Source organism: Oncorhynchus kisutch, linkage group LG26, assembly GCF_002021735.2.
Source record: "Oncorhynchus kisutch isolate 150728-3 linkage group LG26, Okis_V2, whole genome shotgun sequence".
In the NCBI taxonomy this organism is placed as follows: domain Eukaryota; kingdom Metazoa; phylum Chordata; class Actinopteri; order Salmoniformes; family Salmonidae; genus Oncorhynchus; species Oncorhynchus kisutch.
In genome coordinates, this window is record NC_034199.2 from 19,656,059 (window position 1) to 19,677,438 (window position 21,380).

Consider the following 21,380-nt stretch of genomic DNA (forward strand, 5'->3'; position numbering starts at 1 on the left):
TCACTACATTGGTATCAAAGTCTGATGGCACTATGGTGTGGTAAGAGTGTCTGTAAAAATGAAAAAATGAACAATTGCAAAGCGTGTGGAGTTTTATTCTAATGAGCTCCACCCTGAAACAAGGCAAATGACAATACTAGTGTTAGCGCAAGTTTTTTTATTTTATTTTTTTATTTCACCTTTATTTAACCAGGTAGGCTAGTTGAGAACACCTTTATTTAACCAGGTAGGCTAGTTGAGAACACCTTTATTTAACCAGGTAGGCTAGATGAGAACACCTTTATTTAACCAGGTAGGCTAGTTGAGAACACCTTTATTTAACCAGGTAGGCTAGTTGAGAACACCTTTATTTAACCAGGTAGGCTAGTTGAGAACACCTTTATTTAACCAGGTAGGCTAGATGAGAACACCTTTATTTAACCAGGTAGGCTAGTTGAGAACACCTTTATTTAACTAGGTAGGCTAGTTGAGAACACCTTTATTTAACCAGGTAGGCTAGTTGAGAACACCTTTATTTAACCAGGTAGGCTAGTTGAGAACACCTTTATTTAACCAGGTAGGCTAGTTGAGAACACCTTTATTTAACCAGGTAGGCTAGTTGAGAACACCTTTATTTAACCAGGTAGGCTAGTTGAGAACACCTTTATTTAACCAGGTAGGCTAGTTGAGAACAAGTTCTCATTTGCAACTGCGACCTGGCCAAGATAAAGCATAGCAGTGTGAGCAGACAACAAAGAGTTACACATGGAGTAAACAATTAACAAGTCAATAACACAGTAGAAACCAAAGGGGGAGTCTTTATACAATGTGTGCAAAAGGCATGAGGAGGTAGGCAAATAATTAAAATTTTGCAGATTAACACTGGAGTGATGAATGATCAGATGGTCATGTACAGGTAGAGATATTGGTGTGCAAAAGAGCAGAAAAGTAAATAAATAAAAACAGTATGGGGATGAGGTAGGTGAAAAAGGGTGGGCTATTTACCAATAGACTATGTACAGCTGCAGCAATCGGTTAGCTGCTCAGATAGCTGATGTTTGAAGTTGGTGAGGGAGATAAAAGTCTCCAACTTCAGCGATTTTTGCAATTCGTTCCAGTCACAGGCAGCAGAGTACTGGAACGAAAGGCGGCCAAATGAGGTGTTGGCTTTAGGGATGATCAGTGAGATACACCTGCTGGAGCGCGTGCTACGGATGGGTGTTGCCATCGTGACCAGTGAGCTGAGATAAGGCGGAGCTTTACCTAGCATGGACTTGTAGATGACCTGGAGCCAGTGGGTCTGGCGACGAATATGTAGCGAGGGCCAGCCGACTAGAGCATACAAGTCGCAGTGGTGGGTGGTATAAGGTGCTTTAGTGACGAAACGGATGGCATTGTGATAGACTACATCCAGTTTGCTGAGTAGAGTGTTGGAAGCCATTTTGTAGATGACATCGCCGAAGTCGAGGATCGGTAGGATAGTCAGTTTTACTAGGGTAAGCTTGGCGGCGTGAGTGAAGGAGGCTTTGTTGCGGAATAGAAAGCCGACTCTTGATTTGATTTTCGATTGGAGATGTTTGATATGAGTCTGGAAGGAGAGTTTGCAGTCTAGCCAGACACCTAGGTACTTATAGACGTCCACATATTCTAGGTCGGAACCATCCAGGGTGGTGATGCTAGTCGGGCATGCGGGTGCAGGCAGCGACCGGTTGAAAAGCATGCATTTGGTTTTACTAGCGTTTAAGAGCAGTTGGAGGCCACGGAAGGAGTGTTGTATGGCATTGAAGCTTGTTTGGAGGTTAGATAGCACAGTGTCCAAAGACGGGCTGAAGGTATATAGAATGGTGTCGTCTGCGTAGAGGTGGATCAGGGAATCGCCTGCAGCAAGAGCAACATCATTGATATACACAGAGAAAAGAGTCGGCCCGAGAATTGAACCCTGTGGCACCCCCATAGAGACTGCCAGAGGACCAGACAGCATGCCCTCCGATTTGACGCACTGAACTCTGTCTGCAAAGTAATTGGTGAACCAGGCAAGGCAGTCATCCGAAAAACCGAGGCTCCTGAGTCTGCCGATAAGAATATGGTGATTGACAGAGTCGAAAGCCTTGGCAAGGTCGATGAAGACGGCTGCACAGTACTGTCTTTTATCGATGGCGGTTATGATATCGTTGAGTACCTTGAGTGTGGCTGAGGTGCACCCATGACCGGCTCGGAAACCAGATTGCACAGCGGAGAAGGTGCGGTGGGATTCGAGATGGTCAGTGACCTGTTTGTTAACTTGGCTTTCGAAGACCTTAGATAGGCAGGGCAGGATGGATATAGGTCTGTAACAGTTTGGGTCCAGGGTGTCTCCCCCTTTGAAGAGGGGGATGACTGCGGCAGCTTTCCAATCCTTGGGGATCTCAGACGATATGAAAGAGAGGTTGAACAGGCTGGTAATAGGGGTTGCGACAATGGTGGCAGATAGTTTCAGAAATAGAGGGTCCAGATTGTCAAGCCCAGCTGATTTGTACGGGTCCAGGTTTTGCAGCTCTTTCAGAACATCTGCTATCTGGATTTGGTTAAAGGAGAACCTGGAGAGGCTTGGGCAAGGAGCTGCGGGGGGGGCGGAGCTGTTGGCCGAGGTTGAAGTAGTCAGGCGGAAGGCATGGCCAGCCGTTGAGAAATGCTTATTGAAGTTTTCGATAATCATGGATTTATCAGTGGTGACCGTGTTACCTAGCCTCAGTGCAGTGGGCAGCTGGGAGGAGGTGCTCTTGTTCTCCATGGACTTCACGGTCTCCCAGAACTTTTTGGAGTTGGAGCTACAGGATGCAAACTTCTGCCTGAAGAAGCTGGCCTTAGCTTTCCTGACTGACTGCGTGTATTGGTTCCGGACTTCCCTGAACAGTTGCATATCACGGGGACTATTCGATGCTATTGCAGTCCGCCACAGGATGTTTTTGTGCTGGTCGAGGGCAGTCAGGTCTGGGGTGAACCAAGGGCTGTATCTGTTCTTAGTTCTGCATTTTTGAACGGAGCATGCTTATCTAAAATGGTGAGGAAGTTACTTTTAAAGAATGACCAGGCATCCTCAACTGACTGGATGAGGTCAATGTCCTTCCAGGATACCCGGGCCAGGTCGATTAGAAAGGCCTGCTCACAGAAGTGTTTTAGGGAGCGTTTGACAGTGATGAGGGGTGGTCGTTTGACTGCGGCTCCGTAGCGGATACAGGCAATGAGGCAGTGATCGCTGAGATCCTGGTTGAAGACAGCGGAGGTGTATTTGGAGGGCCAGTTGGTCAGGATGACGTCTATGAGGGTGCCCTTGTTTACAGAGTTAGGGTTGTACCTGGTGGGTTCCTTGATGATTTGTGTGAGATTGAGGGCATCTAGCTTAGATTGTAGGACTGGCGAGGTGTTAAGCATATCCCAGTTTAGGTCACCTAACAGAACAAACTCTGAAGCTAGATGGGGGGCGATGAATTCACAAATGGTGTCCAGGGCACAGCTGGGAGCTGAGGGGGGTCGGTAGCAGGCGGCAACCGTGAGAGACTTATTTCTGGAGAGAGTCATTTTCAAAATTAGTAGTTCGAACTGTTTGGGTATGGACCTGGAAAGTATGACATTACTTTGCAGGCTATCTCTGCAGTAAACTGCAACTCCGCCCCCTTTGGCAGTTCTATCTTGACGGAAGATGTTATAGTTGGGTATGGAAATCTCTGAATTTTTGGTGGCCTTCCTGAGCCAGGATTCAGACACAGCAAGGACATCAGGGTTAGCAGAGTGTGCTAAAGCAGTGAGTAAAACAAACTTAGGGAGGAGGCTTCTGATGTTGACATGCATGAAACCAAGGCTTTTTCGATCACAGAAGTCAACAAATGAGGGTGCCTGGGGACATGCAGGGCCTGGGTTTACCTCCACATCACCCGCGGAACAGAGAAGGAGTAGTATGAGGGTGCGGCTAAAGGCTATCAAAACTGGTCGCCTAGAGCGTTGGGGACAGAGAATAAGAGGAGCAGGTTTCTGGGCATGGTAGAATATATTCAGGGCATAATGCGCAGACAGGGGTATGGTGGGGTGCGGGTACAGCGGAGGTAAGCCCAGGCACTGGGTGATGATGAGGGAGGTTGTATCTCTGGACATGCTGGTAGTAAGGGGTGAGGTCACCGCATGTGTGGGAGGTGGGACAAAGGAGTTATCAGGGGCGTGAAGAGTGGAACTAGGGGCTCCATTGTGAACTAAAACAATGATAACTAACCTGAACAACAGTATACAAGGCATATTGACATTTGAGAGAGACATACAGCGAGGCATACAGTAATCACAGGTGTTGAATTGGGAAAGCTAGCTAAAACAGTAGGTGAGACAACAGCTAATCAGCTAGCACAACAACAGCAGGTAAAATGGCGTAGACTAGGCAACGGGGCCAACAGATAGAACAAACAAGCAGAATGGAGTACCGTGATTAATGGACAGTCCAGCGTGCATCAGCTATGTAGCCAAGAGATCAGTGTCCAGGGGGCAGCGGTGGATGGGGCAGGGAAGCTGGCCTGGCGAGTGTTATCCAGGTAAAAAAAAAACTAACAATGACTAAATAGCTTGTAGCTAGTTAGCTGGTTAGCTTCTGGAGGTTCTTGAGTGTGTTCTAAAAATAAATAAAAAATAATAGCGATTCCGTATCACATTGGGTGAGGCAGGTTTCCGGAAGGTATAAACAAATTAAAAGTCAAAAGAGATAGAAAGTAAATATGGGTCCGGTGAGCATTTGAGACGCGGCGATTCAGGCGGTTAGCAGGCCTGTGCTAACAAGCTAACAGTTTGTAGGCCCGGGCTAGACAAGGTAGCAGTTAGCGGGCCGGAGCTGGACAAGCTAGCAGTTAGCAGGCCGAATTAGCAAGCAGGGAGATAGCGAGGGCTAGAGAGTTAGCCTTTGGGGGACGTATTAGAAGTCTATGGGTATCTACTAGCATGCTAGCAGATACCCATAGACTTCCAGTCATTGCGCTAACCCTAGTTAGCATTGACTCGTGAAACCACCTCTATCTTCCTTCATACTAGACACAGAGACATAAAACATATCCACAAGTTTGTCTGACTCTGGGAAGTAGATAAAGGGACTAATTGTCAAAATCCAGAAGTATTGCTACAGCACTTTGCTTCAGTGTCTACTTATTGTATTCTCATTCTATGATGTAACAGGTCGTGTGTGTCAATGTGCAGGTCTTTGTGTGTGTGTGTGTGTGTGTGTGTGTGTGTGTGTGTGTGTGTGTGTGTGTGTGTGTGTGTGTGTGTGTGTGTTTGCATGCATGCATTCATTGGTTGACCACCTTACAAGCTGAATACTCACCCACTGACTTCTGCTGAGAAACACTCATGTAGCTGAAGAGAAAATAAAGCGTATTGTTGTGTTGAAAATGTATTTATTGGTAGATCAGTACAACACAGCTCAGCGCTGCTATGGTTGCGTTTGTCACACTCCATCATGTTTTCCCCTTCTCACAGTCGCCCCCGTGTGGTGAGAGCAGGGTCACTGCACGCTGGACATGGTAGGGAAGGAAACACGACACAAACACCACAACCGCTGCCAGGATCTTCCTTCGTACCCTCAGGCTACCACCCTTCACCCCCTGCCCTCCCTCTCCCCTAAACACACCACACACCCCTCTTCCACCCCGCAACTCAACCACCTCCGTCACCCCTCCTTCACTGGTGTGTTTGTTCCTGGCCCCCCTGACACTCTGTAGATGCAACACTAGTCCCCCAAAGCCGACCAGAACAAAGGTGAGAATCATGAAAAACAGCACCACCCTCAGGCAGTGTTGGTTGTTGAACTCTTCTGTGTGGTGATTCTCCAACATGTCAAAGCAGCTGTCTCCTCCTCTTCTTCTTTCGATCTGAAGTACCACACTGGCACTCACCACCGTTGCCACAGTTACCCAGGTGATGAGGCAGAGTACCCAGCATCCTCTGGACCTGGTGAGGGGAGTAAGGAGGGCAGGGCGAGGCCGCACCTACAACCAGGGAAACATTTTAGAGCAAAATTGAGTGGTAGAGTAATTTATTAATTAAAAAATGTATTTTAAAACAAGAGGTCAATTAAAGTAACCTCATTAAAAATCAATCCGTTTAAGTTTGAAGACTTGTTGTTGTAGGCATCCATACCACGGTGGCGTAGCGCGTCACACTGGTCCAGAGAAGCAGCATTATGTTACAGTAGAGGTTGACGTAGAAGACTGTTATCATGGTTAGCATGGCGGCCTGACACACCTTGTCCCCTCCAGACCAGATGTGACCCCTCCGGTAGTATACCACCCGGGAACAGGAAGCTGGTGCACAGCAAGAGGTCAGAGGTCACCATGTTGAGGGTCAGGATGATGGTGGGGGTCCACACCGACCTCCAGAGTTCATGCAGGGTCAGGCTGTTGGCTAGGAAACGCAGGAGTGACAGGGCCAGGTAGAGCCAGGGTTTGACAACAAAATCATGGTATAGCCAACACTGTCTGGAAGAGGAGAGAGAGGAAGGGAGGAGGAGGATTTGAGAGAGTGGAGAAGAGGTGGATGTAGTTGGAGGGAGGGGATAGAGTAGGGAGGTAGATGAGCAAAAGGTGTGTGTGTGTGCATGCGTGCTTATGCTTGTCTGAGTTCTCGCATCACATTTTTATCTGACATGGCGCCACAAACGAAACCAAGTAGAGTTCAAATACATTTCTCCACTTATTAAGGGGTCTGGAGAAAACACCCAGGATAGGTTTCTTTGGAATTATCATTCATTTAATAATATTGAGGATTAAAGTTAGCAAATGTACAGTAAACAATGCATCCAGTACAATATCACACTGCATGTAGATAACTTCCACATGGGGAACTCTGTATTTTTATGGACAAACAACAACACACAAAAAACTATTCTCACGTTTCATAGATTTGTAAGATCACACAGAAATATCAGCATCAAAAGTATCATAGCTCAAAAACTATTGATGGCAGGATTATTTTGTCACTGGTCTGCACAAAATACTCCATAATGTCAAATTAATTAAAAATGAAAAGCTGAAATATCTTGAGTCAATAAGTATTCAACCCCTTTGTTATGGCAAGCCTAAATAAGTTCAGGAGTAAATATTTACTGAAAACAAGTCACATAATACATTGCATGGACTCACTCTGTGTGCAATAAGTGTTTAACATGATTTGTGAATGACTATGAATGTACCCCACACATAATGTCGCGTGTGCTCCCTCTCCGGTCTCTAGGTCACCTGTCTGCTCATCATGGCGCACACCTGTCACCATTGTTACGTGTAATTGCGCAATATGACACACACCTGGAGGCCATCACCTCCTTGATTAAAACACACTCCCTGAACTTGCTTCCCGACTCTCAGCTCACTCGTTACACATCTGTAAGGTCCCTCAGTCAAACAGTGAATTTCGAACCAATTCAACCACAAAGACCAAGGAGGTTTTCCAGTGGCTCGTAAAGAAGGGCAGCTATTGGTAGATGGGTAAAAATAAAAACATTGAATTATCCCTTTGAGCACGGTAAAGTTATTAATTACACCGCAGGGATTTCACCATGAGACCAACGGTGGCTTTAAAACAGTTCGAATTGAATGGCTGTGATAGGAGAAAACTGAGCATGGATCAACATTGTAGTTACTCAACGATAGTAACCAAATTGACCGAGTGAAAAAAAGGAAGCCTGTACAGAATACAGGGCACTAAAGTAATAATGCAAAAAAATGTGACAAAGCAGTTGACTTTTTGTCCTGAATATAAAGTGTTTGGGGCAAATCCAATACAACACATTTCTGATTACCACTCTCCATATTTTCAAGCATGTTTACTTTGTCATTATGGGGTATTGTGTGTAGATGGGTGAGAAAACAAATCAATGTGAGCAATTTTCAATTCAGCCTGTAAGACAAAATGTGTAATAAGTCGAGGGGTATCAATACTTTCTGAAGGCACTGTAGAAATCATACCAGTGTGGATGATTGCTGGTTCCATTGAGCCTGTGAACAGATAGATTGACAGAGGACATATGTTGGGTATTATCTATTGTTAGATCCATCTTTGACTAGCATCAGACATATACACTTCCTTTTAACTTGGTCACCCTCTCTCGATGCTTATATCTAATTTCCTGTTACTAACTTCAGATTCTCACCTAAAACTCAGTCACTCAGTCTCTCTCTCTCCAATTCAGTTCGAGGGCTTTATTGGCATAGAAAACATATGTTTACAATGCCAAAGCAAGTGAAATAGATAAACAAAAGTGGGAAAAACGAAACAAAGTGTACAGTAAACATTGCACTTCAAAAAGTTCCAAATATTACGTATACATACAGTGATGTAATGATGTGCAAATAGTTAAAGTACGAAAGGGAAAATAAATAAACATAAATGCAAGTTGTATTTACAATGGTGTTTGTTCTTCACTGGTTGCCCTTTTCTTGTGGCAACAGGTCACAAATATTGATGCTGTGATTGCACACTAGTATTTCACCCAATAGATATTGGAGTTTATCAAAATTGGATATTTTTTTGAATTCTTTGTGGGTCTGCGTAATCTGATAGAAATATGTGTCTCTAATATGGTCCTACATTTGGCAGGAGGTTAGGAAGTGCAGCTCAGATTCCACCTCATTTTGAGAGCCAGGTCTGCTTTCGGTGGCCTTTCTCAATAGCAAGGCTATGCTCACGGAGTCTGTACATTGTCAAAGATTTCCTTAATTTTGGAGTGGTTCCTACTTTAAAAGTTGCGAGCTTGTACCGTGGGACTTAGAGGTATGGTTTCATTGCTCCAGACCACCACAAGGGGGAGTTCGCTAATCGCTATTTAGCAAGTTATGACTAGCTAACATTTGCCAGCTAGCTAGGTAGTATTATGACAGGAGAATTCATTTGTAATTTGTCTTTTTTAATGTTTTAGGGACTCCTAAGAAAACCAGCAAACCAGGCCGTCATCTTGTGAAACAGTGGAGAATCAAACTAGCTAAAGCATTTACTGCAAATTGCTAGCTACAGTATGTAGCCGATCTGTGTATGGACCCTAAAACGTTAGTTTGGTATGAATATTAGTTCAGAACCTATGAACCTCAGCTATCATAGTTGTTGTATCAACTTCATGTCCGAATGACATTAATGAAGCCTATGGATTGAGTAGAATGTAATAACTTTATTGTGCCAAGGATGCAAGTCCTATATACTGTAGTTATTACCACGCATGAGATTCCCACCTTGTAGCCTGTACATTTGAATGTCTTCACTGATTATGTACTCTTCCTTGGTGCGGTTCAGGTATGAATCTCTGAGACATTGTTTTTCAGTCATATCAAACTCCATTATTTGAATGATGCTGTGTCTGCATGTAAACTCAGCAAAAAAAGACATGTCCTCTCACTATCAACTGCATTTATTTTCAGCAAACTTAACATGTGTAAATATTTGTGTCAACATAACAAGATTCAACAACTGAGACATAAACTGAACAAGTTCCAGGGACATGTGACTAACAGAAATGGAATAATGTGTCCCTGAACAAAGGGGGGTCAAAATCAAAAGTATCTGGTGTGGCCACTCGCTGCAAGTACTGCAGTGCATCTCCTCCTCATGCACTGCACCAGATTTGACCGTTCTTGCTGTGAGATGTTACCCTACTCTTCCACCAAGGCACCTGCAAGTTTCCCAGACATTTCTGGTGGGAATGGCCCTAGCCCTGACCCTCAGATCCAACAGTTCCCAGACGTGCTCAATGGGATTGAGATCTGGGCTCTTCGCTGGTCATGGCAGAACACTGACATTCCTGTCTTGCAGGAAATGACGCACAGAACGAGCAGTTTGGCTGGTGGCGTTGTCATGCTGGAGGGTCATGTCAGGATGATCCTGCAGTAAGGGTACCACATGAGGGAGGAGGATGTCTTCCCTGTAACGCACAGCATTGAGACTGCCTGCAATGACAACAAGCTCAGTCCGATGATGCTGTGATACACCACCCCAGACCATGACGTACCCTCCACCTCCAAATCGATCCCGCTCTAGAGGACAGGCCTCGGAGTAATGCTCATTCCTTCGATGATAAACGCGAATCTGACCATCACCCCTGGTGAGACAAAACCACGACTCGTCAGTGAAGAGCACTTTTTGCCAGTCCTGTCTGGTCGAGCGATGGTGAGTTTGTGCCCATAGGCAACGTTGTTGCCGGTGATGTCTGTTGAGGACCTGCCTTACAACAGGCCTACAAGCCCTCAGTCCAGCCTCTCTCAGCCTATTGCATACAGTCTGAGCACTGATGGAGGGATTGTGCATTCCTGGTGTAACTCGGGCAGTTGTTGTTGCCATCCTGTACCTGTCCCGCAGGTGTGATGTTCAGATGTACCGATCCTGTGCAGGTGTTGTTACACATGATCTGCCACTGCGAGGACGATCAGCTGTCCGTCCTGTCTCCCTGTAGTGCTGTCGTAGGCATGTCACAGTACGGACATTGCAATGTTTTGCCCTGGCCACATCTGCAGTCCTCATGCCACCTTGCAGCATGCCTAAGGCACGTTCTCGCAGATGAGCAGGGACCCTGGGCATCTTTCTTTTGGTGTTTTTCAGAGTCAGTAGAAAGGCCTCTTTCGTGTCCTATGTTTTTATAACTGTGACCTTAATTGCCTACCGTCTGTAGGCTGTTAGTGTCTTAACCTCTCTGGGATATTCAGGACGGTAGCGTCCCACCTCAACAACAGCCAGTGAAAGTGCAGGGTACCAAATTCAAAACAACAGAAATCTCATAATTAAAATTCCTCAAGCATACAAGTATTTTACACCATTTTAAAGATAAACTTCTTGTTAATCCAGCCACAGTGTCCGATTTCAAAAAGGCTTTACGGCGAAAGCACACCAAACGATTATGTTCGGTAAGCACCTAGTCACAGTAAAACACAGCCATTTTTCCAGCCAAAGAGAGGAGTCACAAAAAGCAGAAATAGAGAGAAAATGAATCACTAACCTTTGATGATCTTCATCAGATGACACTCATAGGACTTCATGTTACACAATACATGTACAGTGGAGGGAAAAAAGTATTTAGTCAGCCACCAATTGTGCAAGTTCTCCCACGTAAAAAGATGAGAGAGGCCTGTAATTTTCATCATAGGTACACTTCAACTATGACAGACAAAATGAGAAAAGGAAATTCAGAAAATCACATTGTAGGATTTTTTATAAATTTATTTGCAAATTATGGTGGGAAATAAGTATTTGGTCAATAACAAAAGTTTATCTCAATACTTTGTTATATAACCTTTGTTAGAAATAGCATTATAAATATTCACTTACCTTTGAATATTGAATACCTTATCTTCATCAGAATGCACTCCCAGGAATCCTAGTTCCACAAATGTTTTATTTGTCCGATAAAGTCCCTCATTTATGTCCAAATACCTCCTTTTCGTTCACGCGTTTAGTACACAATCCAAACTCACGACACGCAGGCAAGTCCATGTGAAAGTTCAGACGAAAAGTGATATTACAGTTCGTAGAAACATGTCAAACGAAGTATAGAATCAATCTTTAGGATGTTTTTATCATAAATCTTCAAATATTGTTCCAACCGGAGAATTCCTTTGTCTGTAGAATTGCAATGGAACGCAAGCTAACTATCACGTGAACGTGCGTGGTCAGCTCATGGCACTCTGCCAGACCTCTGACTCAATCCCCTCTCATTCGCCCCCACTTCACAGTAGAAGCATCAAACAAGGTTCTAAAAACTGTTGACATCTAGGGGAAGCCTTAGGAAGTGCAATATGACCCCATAGACACTGTGTATTCGATAGGGAATGAGATTTTTTCTCAGGTTTTACCTGCCATATGAGTTATGTTATACTCACAGACAACATTCAAACAGTTTTTGGAAACTTCAGATTGTTTTCTATCCAAATCTACTAATAACATGCATATATTAGCAACTGGACCTGAGTAGCAGGCAGTTTACTCCGGGCACCTTATTCATCCAAGCTACTCAATACTGCCCCCCAGTCCCAAAGAAGTTAACGACAGTTTCACAGGTGCATGTTCATGAATTGTTTATGGTTCATTGAACAAGCATGTGAAACAGTGAAGCTAGGGGGCACTATTTTTTATTTTTTTAAATAACGTTCCCAAAATAAACTGACTATTTCTCAGGACCAGATGCTAGAATATGCATGTAATTGACAGCTTAGGATAGAAAACACTGTAAAGTTTCCAAAACTGTAAAGATATTGTCTGTGAGTATAACAGAACTGATATTGCAGGCGAAATCCTGAGAAAAATCCAATCAGGAAGTAACTCTTATTTTGAAACCCCCTGTCTTTCTATGCATCCCTATTGCCCATTGAAATGGATATCCGGATTCCTTTTTCTCTGGCTTCCCTAAGGTGTCTACAGCCTTTTGACGTAGTTTCAGGCCTTTATTTCGAAGAATGAGCGTAAACGTCCACATTGCGTAAGTGGTCAGTTGTTGGCTCTCAGTGTGATTTTTGCGCTAAACAGAGAGGTAGCCATTTTTCCTCCTGGTCCTAGTGAAGAGCCAACTGTCCCGGTTGATATATTATCGAATAGATATTTGAAAACACCTTGAGGATTGATTATAAAAAAACGTTTGCCATGTTTCTGTCGATATTATGGATATAATTTGGATTTTTTTCTGCGTTGTCGTGACCGCTATTTCCGGTGGATTCCTAGGCATAACGCATCAAACTAACGGAGGTATTTGGATATAAAAAATATCTTTATGGAACAAAAGGAACATTTGCTGTCTATCTCGTGAGTGAAAACATCCGAAGCTCATCAAAGGTAAACGATTAATTTGATTGCTTTTCTGATTTTCGTGACCAAGTTACCTGCCGATAGGTGTACATAATGTTTTACTAGTATATCGATATACTTACACAAACGCTTGTATTGTTTTCGCTGTAAGCATAATTTCAAAATCTGAGACGACAGGGTGATTAACAAAAGGCTAAGCTGTGTTTCACTATATTTCACTTGTGATTTCATGAATATGAATATTTTCTAGTAAGATTATTTGACCGTTGCGCTATGCTATTTAGCATAGTTGATGACAATTATCCCGGATCCGGGATGGGTGGTTCCAAGAGGTTTTAATCACTTTACAATGACGATCTGTGAAGTTATTTGGATTTTTACAAATTACCTTTGAAAGTCAGGGTCCTGAAAATTATACACTTCAACAGTGTTTACCACTCCTGCTCCTGGGACATCAATGATTACACATTGTAACTATGCAATAGACTATAAACATGATTGATTTGTAATTCATATTTACAGAGAAAAATATGCATATCTGACTCCCTTCATCTGCATTAATCTGAGGACACAGGATAGTATTTCAATGAGATACTTAATTCCAACCAGTGGAGAATGTGAAACGCTTTGTTGAAAGAAGTTAATTATCCAGGTGTTATAATACATAATACATGCATTATAATTATCATAATTGTAATATTATATTCTAAACACAAGTTCAATCTGTACTTCAATGCACAAATGATGTGCATTATAAAACGAGGAAGAAAGACGAGGTGGGGAGAAAGGTGTAGAAGACAGAAAGGGAAAGAGGTTAGAACAGCGGCAGACAACATATGATTAATGAATTACAGTGCTACCCTAATATTCTCTCAGTTCATCACAATTGTAGTGTTTCCTAACCAGCCTTGGGCCCCCAGTTGGCCCTGTAAGGTTATCTTAAGAGCAGTTGAGGTGGCGATAACGGGACTGGTTTCCTCTCTCACATCAAAACATACCTGCAGAGAGCATGATTCAGCCTTGTTTTTTTATTCTAACACGGTCCGTCATCATAATCATCAGGAGGCGAAATGCAAAACTGACCTTGGATCATTAACTCTGGGACTACTACATCTCTGTCTGTATTTCAATGTAAAGCATCTTTAATAATACTTCCTGTTGACCCGACCAAGTGACCTCTCACCTATGATCATGCTGTGCCCTCTGTGTCAGCCAGTTCAGATGCGGGAGGGGTTCACCAAAACAGCTGATATAACCTAGAGGATTTAGGGAGAAGGGGGAGAGGGATGAAGTGAAGAGAGGCTGTTATTGTGTGTGTGTCTGGTCTCACCTGGTGTCCACACTAAGTGGCTACAGAGTACTTTATGCTGAAAAACAGACACATGAGGACAAACAATAGAAGATAATGTCAATAGAAGATACTGTATGTGACGCAGACACCTATCTGAAACATTTAAATATAGAGGGCTATGTGTCTCACCACTTGGTTATTGCAAAGCTAACCCCCAGGGAAATAATGACTTGGCAGCAACAGATAGTTCAGTGAAAATGTGTTTATGTAGTGTAAATCTGAAAATTAGCAGCTGACATCTTAAGAGTTTTTTAATTAATGCATGTTAGACAGGTTCCATGTACAAGACAGGCAGAGAGGAAGAGAGAAAAGGAACACAGAACAGTTTAATTACCTCTGGTTATGGACACTTTTGGCAGCAATAAAGCTTCCACGGCCTGTTCCTCGGACAGTGAACATCTGGCAATATCTACATTTTCAACCCATTGATCAGCTCGCACTCTGAAAGTAAAGAAAATAGCTTATTTTTTGTAGATATTAAAACAATAACTGAGATATTACTTGTGTAGAAAGTAAACATCCGCACCTCGATGGTGTCAACTGTGCTAATGTCTGCATAATGAGAAAGTAGGGAAAAATATAAATATACTATTTCTGGTCTAGCAATCGATGACAAATGAGCTCGCTGCCCAAACATACATAATTACAGAGTAGATTCTCCTGATTAAAATGGTGCCTGACCTAAAAAATCAAAATATACACAGTGAGATATTTGACGAAATAGACCAGAATGCCTCTCCATAGGAAAACAATGGGGGCCGCTCAGCGTTCCAAGGGCAAAAAGTATTTTAGTGCTAGCATTTGATGACAACCAAGCTAGCTGCCCAGGCTTACATAATTAGAAAGAAGAGATTCTCATGGTTAAAATGGCGTCCGACTTGAAAAAAAATCTAAATATACACATTACGGGATATTTGGCGCAATAGACAGACATGCCTATATTTCCCCCTTAGGAAACAATGGGAAGACCGCAGATCAAATGTTCCAATCAAATGTTTTTGTGTTTACATTTGAACTATAAAACAACGTGAGCAGGTCTCATTGCCAACCATAGCGAAGCAGGCATTGTGACGTGGAACAATAAGCTAGGAATAGAATGTTCGGAAGGTGAGTTGTTGCCACGTTGCTCAATAGAACTAATAGGAGCTGGCAGGGTGAAAAATGCTCTAAAATAAGGCCTGTTTTTTGCAATTACTTCAAAACGACAGCAAGCAGCTGGGAAATATGGTCATATTATGAAACTGGGCTCCACAGCGGATGCAATTAACTAGCTTTTATCAGCAAAGAAAATAAAAAATGTCATGTGTCCAGCCTACTATCTACACGGATTTCAGAGCACTCTCGTCTGAGTGTACCAGAGCGCAGAATAATTCATTTACGAGCGCCCAACACCCGTTGAATATGACCGGTGTCAGTAAATGTCGGAAAAAAGGGTAATTAAATTGTTTCCAGCAGCACAATTACAGTCACCAACGCTCTGGTTAACACAAAAACTGCCTTACCAGCTCTGCTAGGCCGAGTAAAATGGTCAGAGTGGTCTCATTTGTGTCTGGAAGTAGCTAGCCAAGCTTGGGTGCTTGACTGCCGTTGTAAGGCCAGAACGCTCAAATCAACCCTATTCCTCGGCTCGAACGTCCAGTGTGCGCTCCGAGAGCGAAACGGTCTGAATTTACAAACTGACAATGCTCTGAATTTATGAGCCTCACGTTGTACAGCGCCATATTTTCTGTTCCATCCTAACGGAAACCCAGAGGATTTTTCATTTTTCATGGAATAGAAACACCATAATATTAATCAAATTAATTAAGCAAGTACCAGTCAAAAATTTGGACACACCTACTCATTCCAGGATCTTTCTTTATTTGTACTATTTTCAACATTGTAGAATAATAGTGAAGACATCACAACTATGAAATAACACCGGTCTCCTGCGTGCCCTGCATTCTGTAGTACAGACATGGCCTGCTCTCCCTTATGTAAGGAATTAGACACTTTCCCATGTTTACTACAGTATGTATTGTAGACTGTACAGTAGCCTAAAAAACAAAGAAACACATTTTGTTAATAAAATAATGATATAATGAGGAACCACTATTGCATTCTCTCTCTCTCTCTCATGCATCCTATGTTACTGTGGGCAAAGAACACAATCTGTATTACTGTGGTCAAAGACTTTATATCTTCTTATCATCGTTGGTAATACCATCGCTACACACTCCACCTTAATGAATAATAAAGTGGAGGGTGCCTTATAGTGGCCTCATACAGATGTTGTTGTACTCTTCCCTGTCCATGCTAGACCTGCCAGACCTGCCTGAACTTGGGATATTGCTATTCAGCACTTTGAGTGTCTACTTGTTGTAGTCTGTCATTCGCATTGTCTGATGTAACAAGTCTTTATAAATCCATTCATATGAGTATATGACAAATCCATGCTTTGGTTTTTACTGAGGGCCAACCAAGGCCCAATGTTGCAATATGTACAGTATACCAGTAGTATAACAACAATGCCATTTTCATTACATTGTTCAATTTATTCATTTTTTCATGTTAATTATTCAATATAGTTTCTAATGTCTCAAAATGTATCTGTTACAGGCAATATATGAAACATTGAAACAGGCAAAAAGCTGTTACAAAACCACTCAACAACCATCCAATAGCCTCTTCACAATGAATAGTAATATTTGATGTTTTGTCATCATAGTCCCACATATTTTATTTTAGCATAGCGTGTCTTCATGGCTTTTATAAGTGAGATTGGGTATTGTCTTTTCTAATTTATAAAAGTCCCATTATGCTCTCTGTAATGTCACTGTGGTGTCTGTATGGTCCTCTCAATGTCTGTGCAGTCCTTTAACATGACATATACCCTGCAAAAACTGTCATCTGACTGGATGCTAATGCTTCCTTTATGATAAAGACTCTAATAGTTAATGCCCCAATTCCATGGAGTCGTGTTCATGCTCTCCCGGACTGTCCCTCTTCAAGTTGTTCTTGGCACAAAATGGCTTATGCTGGCTGGTCCTGATACCTGAAGGGGGATTGACTTTGCTGCTATTTTGTGGCCCAACAAAGTCCAAAACTGACCTCGGATCAGTGTCTAGTGACAACTTCATCTTATTTATATCTGAAGGAGGGAGGGCTGGACAGTTATTTTTCTCCTCAGATTACTGATGAAACTAATGGTTGGCTGCTCCTCAAGGCTCCTCCCACAATCCACACTGGAGCCACTCCCACTCCCACTGCCACCCGAGGCACTCAGTCGGAACATGTTATTGACCAATCGGAGTGTCTCTTTCCTCACGGACTCCGACAACAGGAAGTACATCACGGGGTCTAGGCAACTGTTGAGGGCAGAGAGTAGCAACACCACTTCGTTGGCTTGGTCTACCACACCCCTCCAGAAGCAGGAAGTTTCGCTGATCTGGGAGACGACGTAGAACACCCGGACCATGTGATAGGGGACGAAGCAGATGGTAAACAGAAAGAGTACGAAGAAGGACTTCCTGGCAGTACGGTTGTAGCGGGTCGCGTTGGGGAGGTCCGGTTTATCTCTCGACGCCCTCAGCAGCTTGAGTGCAATTTTCCCATAAGACACCACAAGGCAGACAAACACAAACCAGAACACAGCAACCAGGAAGAGGTTGAAATAGGCCTTCCCCTGCGCATGCATTCGCTGTTTATACTGGAAACACCTGGGGGATTGGGAGAAAATAAAATTACTATTAGTGTAATTGTTCAAAATGTTGGACCCTACTCAAATAAAGCATATCAACAAAGTTCTCCTCGAAAAATTTGTAAATTCATTTTTCTTGAAAAATAAAACCCACTTGTTCAACTCCTCGTTGCCCTCGGAGAGGAGGATCATGGGTATGACGGAGGCGAGGGCCAGGATCCAGATGGTCCCACAGACGGTGGAGCTCCATCTGGTGGCCTGGAGGCGAAACTGCCCCACGACGCTACGCTGGATCTTCAGATAGCGATCCACACTGATGAACCCTAATAAGGTGATACTGATATACATGTTCATATAAAAGAGGTTTCCCACGACCTTACAGAGGGTGGGGCCCATGTCCCAGTGGTTCCCTTTACTGTGGTAGAGGACTCTGAATGGGAGACAGATGACCAGTAGCAGGTCGGCTAACGCTACGTTGATGAGGAATACTCGGACAGAGTTCTTCTTGGAGTGGACGCATAGAAAGACCCAGAGAGCCAGTATGTTGCCGGCCAGGCCCAAGACAAATAGGACAGAGTAGAGGACTGCTAGAGGGATCTGAAGGGAGCTGTCGTCAAGTTGACAGTGTTCCCTGGGGTCAGGGGTTGTGGCGGTCAAGAGGTTCTTGAAGGTAGTCTCCGTGGCGATGAGTGAGTGGGAGGACTTGGGAAAGGGAAAGAATGTGACGTTGGCAGGGAAGTTGGTTGTCATAGCATCGGTTTCCCTCTTCAACCCTTAGTCCTGCATAGGGGAGAAAGTCAGGGATAATAACATTTCATCCTGAAACTTTGTCTACTTCCTTGAATAATAAACTATCATAATAAAGTCAGACACATTCCATATAGTGCACAAGCTCGTTTAAAAAAAATCTACTTCCTTAAAGCAACCAAAAGTGTTTCTTGGTTCTTACAGAATGTTCTCTTGGGAAAGTTATTCGCTCTAATTAGTTCTGGTCTGTTTTGATGGCAGGAGGCCAAGCTGGATGATTTAGGTCCAGATCAGCACCTAATCCACTAATAATTAATTATACTGTACATTACTCAGGTCCTGTACAAATCTCTGGCCAGCTGATTGACCACCTGACAAACAACTACAGACTACACTACCTGGCCTACCTTATAGAGGAACATGCAGGGAATAACAGATTTTTCTTTACTTTTCAAATGAACAGTGATACTTTTCCCCTTTGCAAAATACTTCAGAGACCTGCCAGTTAAACCTTGTGGTATTTTGTAATTCCATCACTCAGGGCTCTATCCAGTGTCTTTGCACTGTGAGAATATGATTTAGAATTTACACAATCAATGCGTTCGGTTTGAAACAAAAATGGCAACACAAGAATTCACAACACAATCACTCACAGCACATAAAATGATTTTGCCTTACCCTTAATCTGGAAACAGCTTTTCATTGAATACACACTGTACTCACCCAGTGAATTGTGACCATTGTAGATGTTGTTTCTCTTCACTCTTTGTGAATGTGCTTGTGTGGCACATTCTCTCCCTCTCTTTCATTCTCTTTCAGATTTGTAGTTCTGTTTTTAGCATAAATTGTATTTTCTTAATCCAGTCTGTTTTGCTCCAGCTTTTCTCCCCGTTTCATAGAAAGTTGGAGCTGCCCTAAATAGATGCCTGTAGATGAAGGTTCCAGGTCTCTAGCTTCTCAGTATCTGCCTTTCTACAACTTCAACTATTCTCTGGAGAACTGTGACTAACAGGTCGTAAAAGCCTCAGGATCCCCAGAATCTCTCTCCCCTCTTCCTCTCTCACATTCTCTCTATTTCCTCTCCGTCTCTGCATTCCCTTCTGCTGCGATCTTCTCTCGAAAGCTGTGAAATGCCAAAGTACAGAGTCTTAACTGAGAAAACTTCAAGCAAAAAGGGGGGGGGGGGTTGACTACAGCTTTAAACCACAGAGACCGAGAGACAGGGCAGAGCGCGCACACACTTTTGCACACACACACACACACACACACACACACACACACACAGGGCAGGGCCCAGCCCACTGCTAGAGCAACCGCTAGGACCACAGAGCATAGACCGCCTATGTATACAGGGAACCCTGCATGAACACAATTAATAAAATGTATACACTGATTATATAGCATACCTGAAGTATACATGTTACTTATATAGGACAGCGGTTGACCCACAGGCTACCTACAGGCTTTCTCATTTTTATTAGGTTGTCAAAAAAAAAATCTGTAGCCACTATGGTTCAAGCTTCAACCTGATTTGAATTTACCACTCAGGAGAACTATCTTCGGCCTAACCCTTGGCCCAACCCAGCATTTTGGGAAAAACTGAAAACTAGTAATAGATGGAGACAAAAGTAACTTCAGAATGTGTTCAGAATGAGACAGGAACTTGTCTTTTAAAGAGAAAAATACAAGAGTCTGTGGTGGTGGTGGCGTCATGTACAACTCTTGTTAACAGATTTACACATGTATGTGTCAGCGATTCATTGGAGCAAGTCTTCAAACTGTCTTTGATGTGTAGGTTTCTGTAATGATGTTTTCATGGCTGTAGCCCTACTCAGACCATAGTAAATTAGACACACACATACACGTACACTATATATACAAAAGTATGTGGACACCCCTAATTTGAGAAGTAGAGGAAAATCTGTTCTTCCCCCCATGTTGCTGACAGGTGTATAAAATCGAGCACACCGCCATGCAGTCTCCATAGACAAACATTGGCAGTAGAATGGCCTTACCGAAGAGCTCAGTGACTTTCAACAATTGCACAGTTATAGGATGCCACCTTTCCAAGTCAGTTTGTCAAATTTCTGCCCTGCTAGAGCTGTCCCGGTCAACCGTAAATTCTGTTATTGTGAAGTGGAAACGTCTAGGAGCAACAACGGCTCAGCCGCGAAGTGGTAGGCCACACAAACTCACAGAAAGGGACCACTGAGCGCTGAAGAACGTAGCGCGCAAAAATCGTCATCCCTTGGTTGCAACACTGATTGAGTTCCAAACTGCATCTGGAAGCAAGAAGAACTGTGTCATTAAATGGGTTTCCATGGCCGAGCAGCCTCACACAAGCCTAAGATCACCATGCGCAATGCCAAGCGTCAGCTGGAGTGGTGTAAAGCTCGCCGCCATTGGAACAGTGGAAACGCGTTCTCTGGAGTGATGAATCACGCTTCACCATTTGGCAGATCCTGACTGCCGAATTCGGGTTTGGTGGATGCCAGGAGAACGTTACCTGCCCCAATGCATAGTGCAAACTGTAAAGTTTGGTGGAGGTGGAATAATGGTTGGGGCCTGGCCTGGGCCTTAGTTCCAGTGGAGGGAAATCTTAACGCTACAGCATACAATGACATTCTAGACGATTCTGTGCTTCCAACTTTGTGGCAACAGTTTGTAGAAGTCCCTTTCCTGTTTCTGCATGATAATGCCCCTGTGCACAAAGCAAGGCTGGCATTTTCGAGATCGGTGTGGAAGAACTTGACTGGTCTGCACAGAGCCCTGAGCTCACCCCAATCGAACACCTTTGGGATGAATTGGAACACCGACTGCGAGCCAGGCCTAATCGCCCAACAT

General features: G+C 43.5%; 3 protein-coding genes across 23 annotated transcripts in view; 1 reads left to right on the plus strand and 2 right to left on the minus strand.

Moving 5' to 3' along the window:
- The window catches only part of LOC109871075 (peripheral plasma membrane protein CASK), a 208,126-nt gene that overhangs the window by 130,388 nt on the left and 56,358 nt on the right, over positions 1 to 21,380 (plus strand). The window lies entirely within an intron of this gene.
- LOC116357713 (cysteinyl leukotriene receptor 2-like) lies at positions 5,371 to 8,393 on the minus strand. The gene is made up of 2 exons (XM_031805763.1): positions 6,127 to 8,393; positions 5,371 to 5,975 (listed from the first exon to the last, which is right to left on the minus strand). Exons 1-2 carry the CDS (start codon positions 6,214 to 6,216, stop codon positions 5,445 to 5,447), a joined length of 621 nt encoding a protein of 206 aa, XP_031661623.1. The 5' UTR covers positions 6,217 to 8,393; the 3' UTR covers positions 5,371 to 5,444.
- LOC109871078 (probable G-protein coupled receptor 34) lies at positions 15,950 to 19,757 on the minus strand. The gene is made up of 3 exons (XM_020461900.2): positions 19,260 to 19,757; positions 17,944 to 18,569; positions 15,950 to 17,808 (listed from the first exon to the last, which is right to left on the minus strand). Exons 2-3 carry the CDS (start codon positions 18,537 to 18,539, stop codon positions 17,235 to 17,237), a joined length of 1,170 nt encoding a protein of 389 aa, XP_020317489.1. The 5' UTR covers positions 18,540 to 18,569; positions 19,260 to 19,757; the 3' UTR covers positions 15,950 to 17,234.

Excerpts from the sequence above, each read along its gene's own strand:
- LOC109871078 (XM_020461900.2), bottom strand. The coding sequence starts at position 18,539 with ATGACAACCAACTTCCCTGCCAACGTCACATTCTTTCCCTTTCCCAAG. Across the intron at positions 17,809-17,943 it reads GGCAACGAGGAGTTGAACAA|GTGTTTCCAGTATAAACAGC; the intron begins GTGGGTTTTATT and ends CCAATCCCCCAG.
- LOC116357713 (XM_031805763.1), bottom strand. The coding sequence starts at position 6,216 with ATGCTAACCATGATAACAGTCTTCTACGTCAACCTCTACTGTAACATA. Across the intron at positions 5,976-6,126 it reads TGACGCGCTACGCCACCGTG|GTGCGGCCTCGCCCTGCCCT; the intron begins GTATGGATGCCT and ends CCCTGGTTGTAG.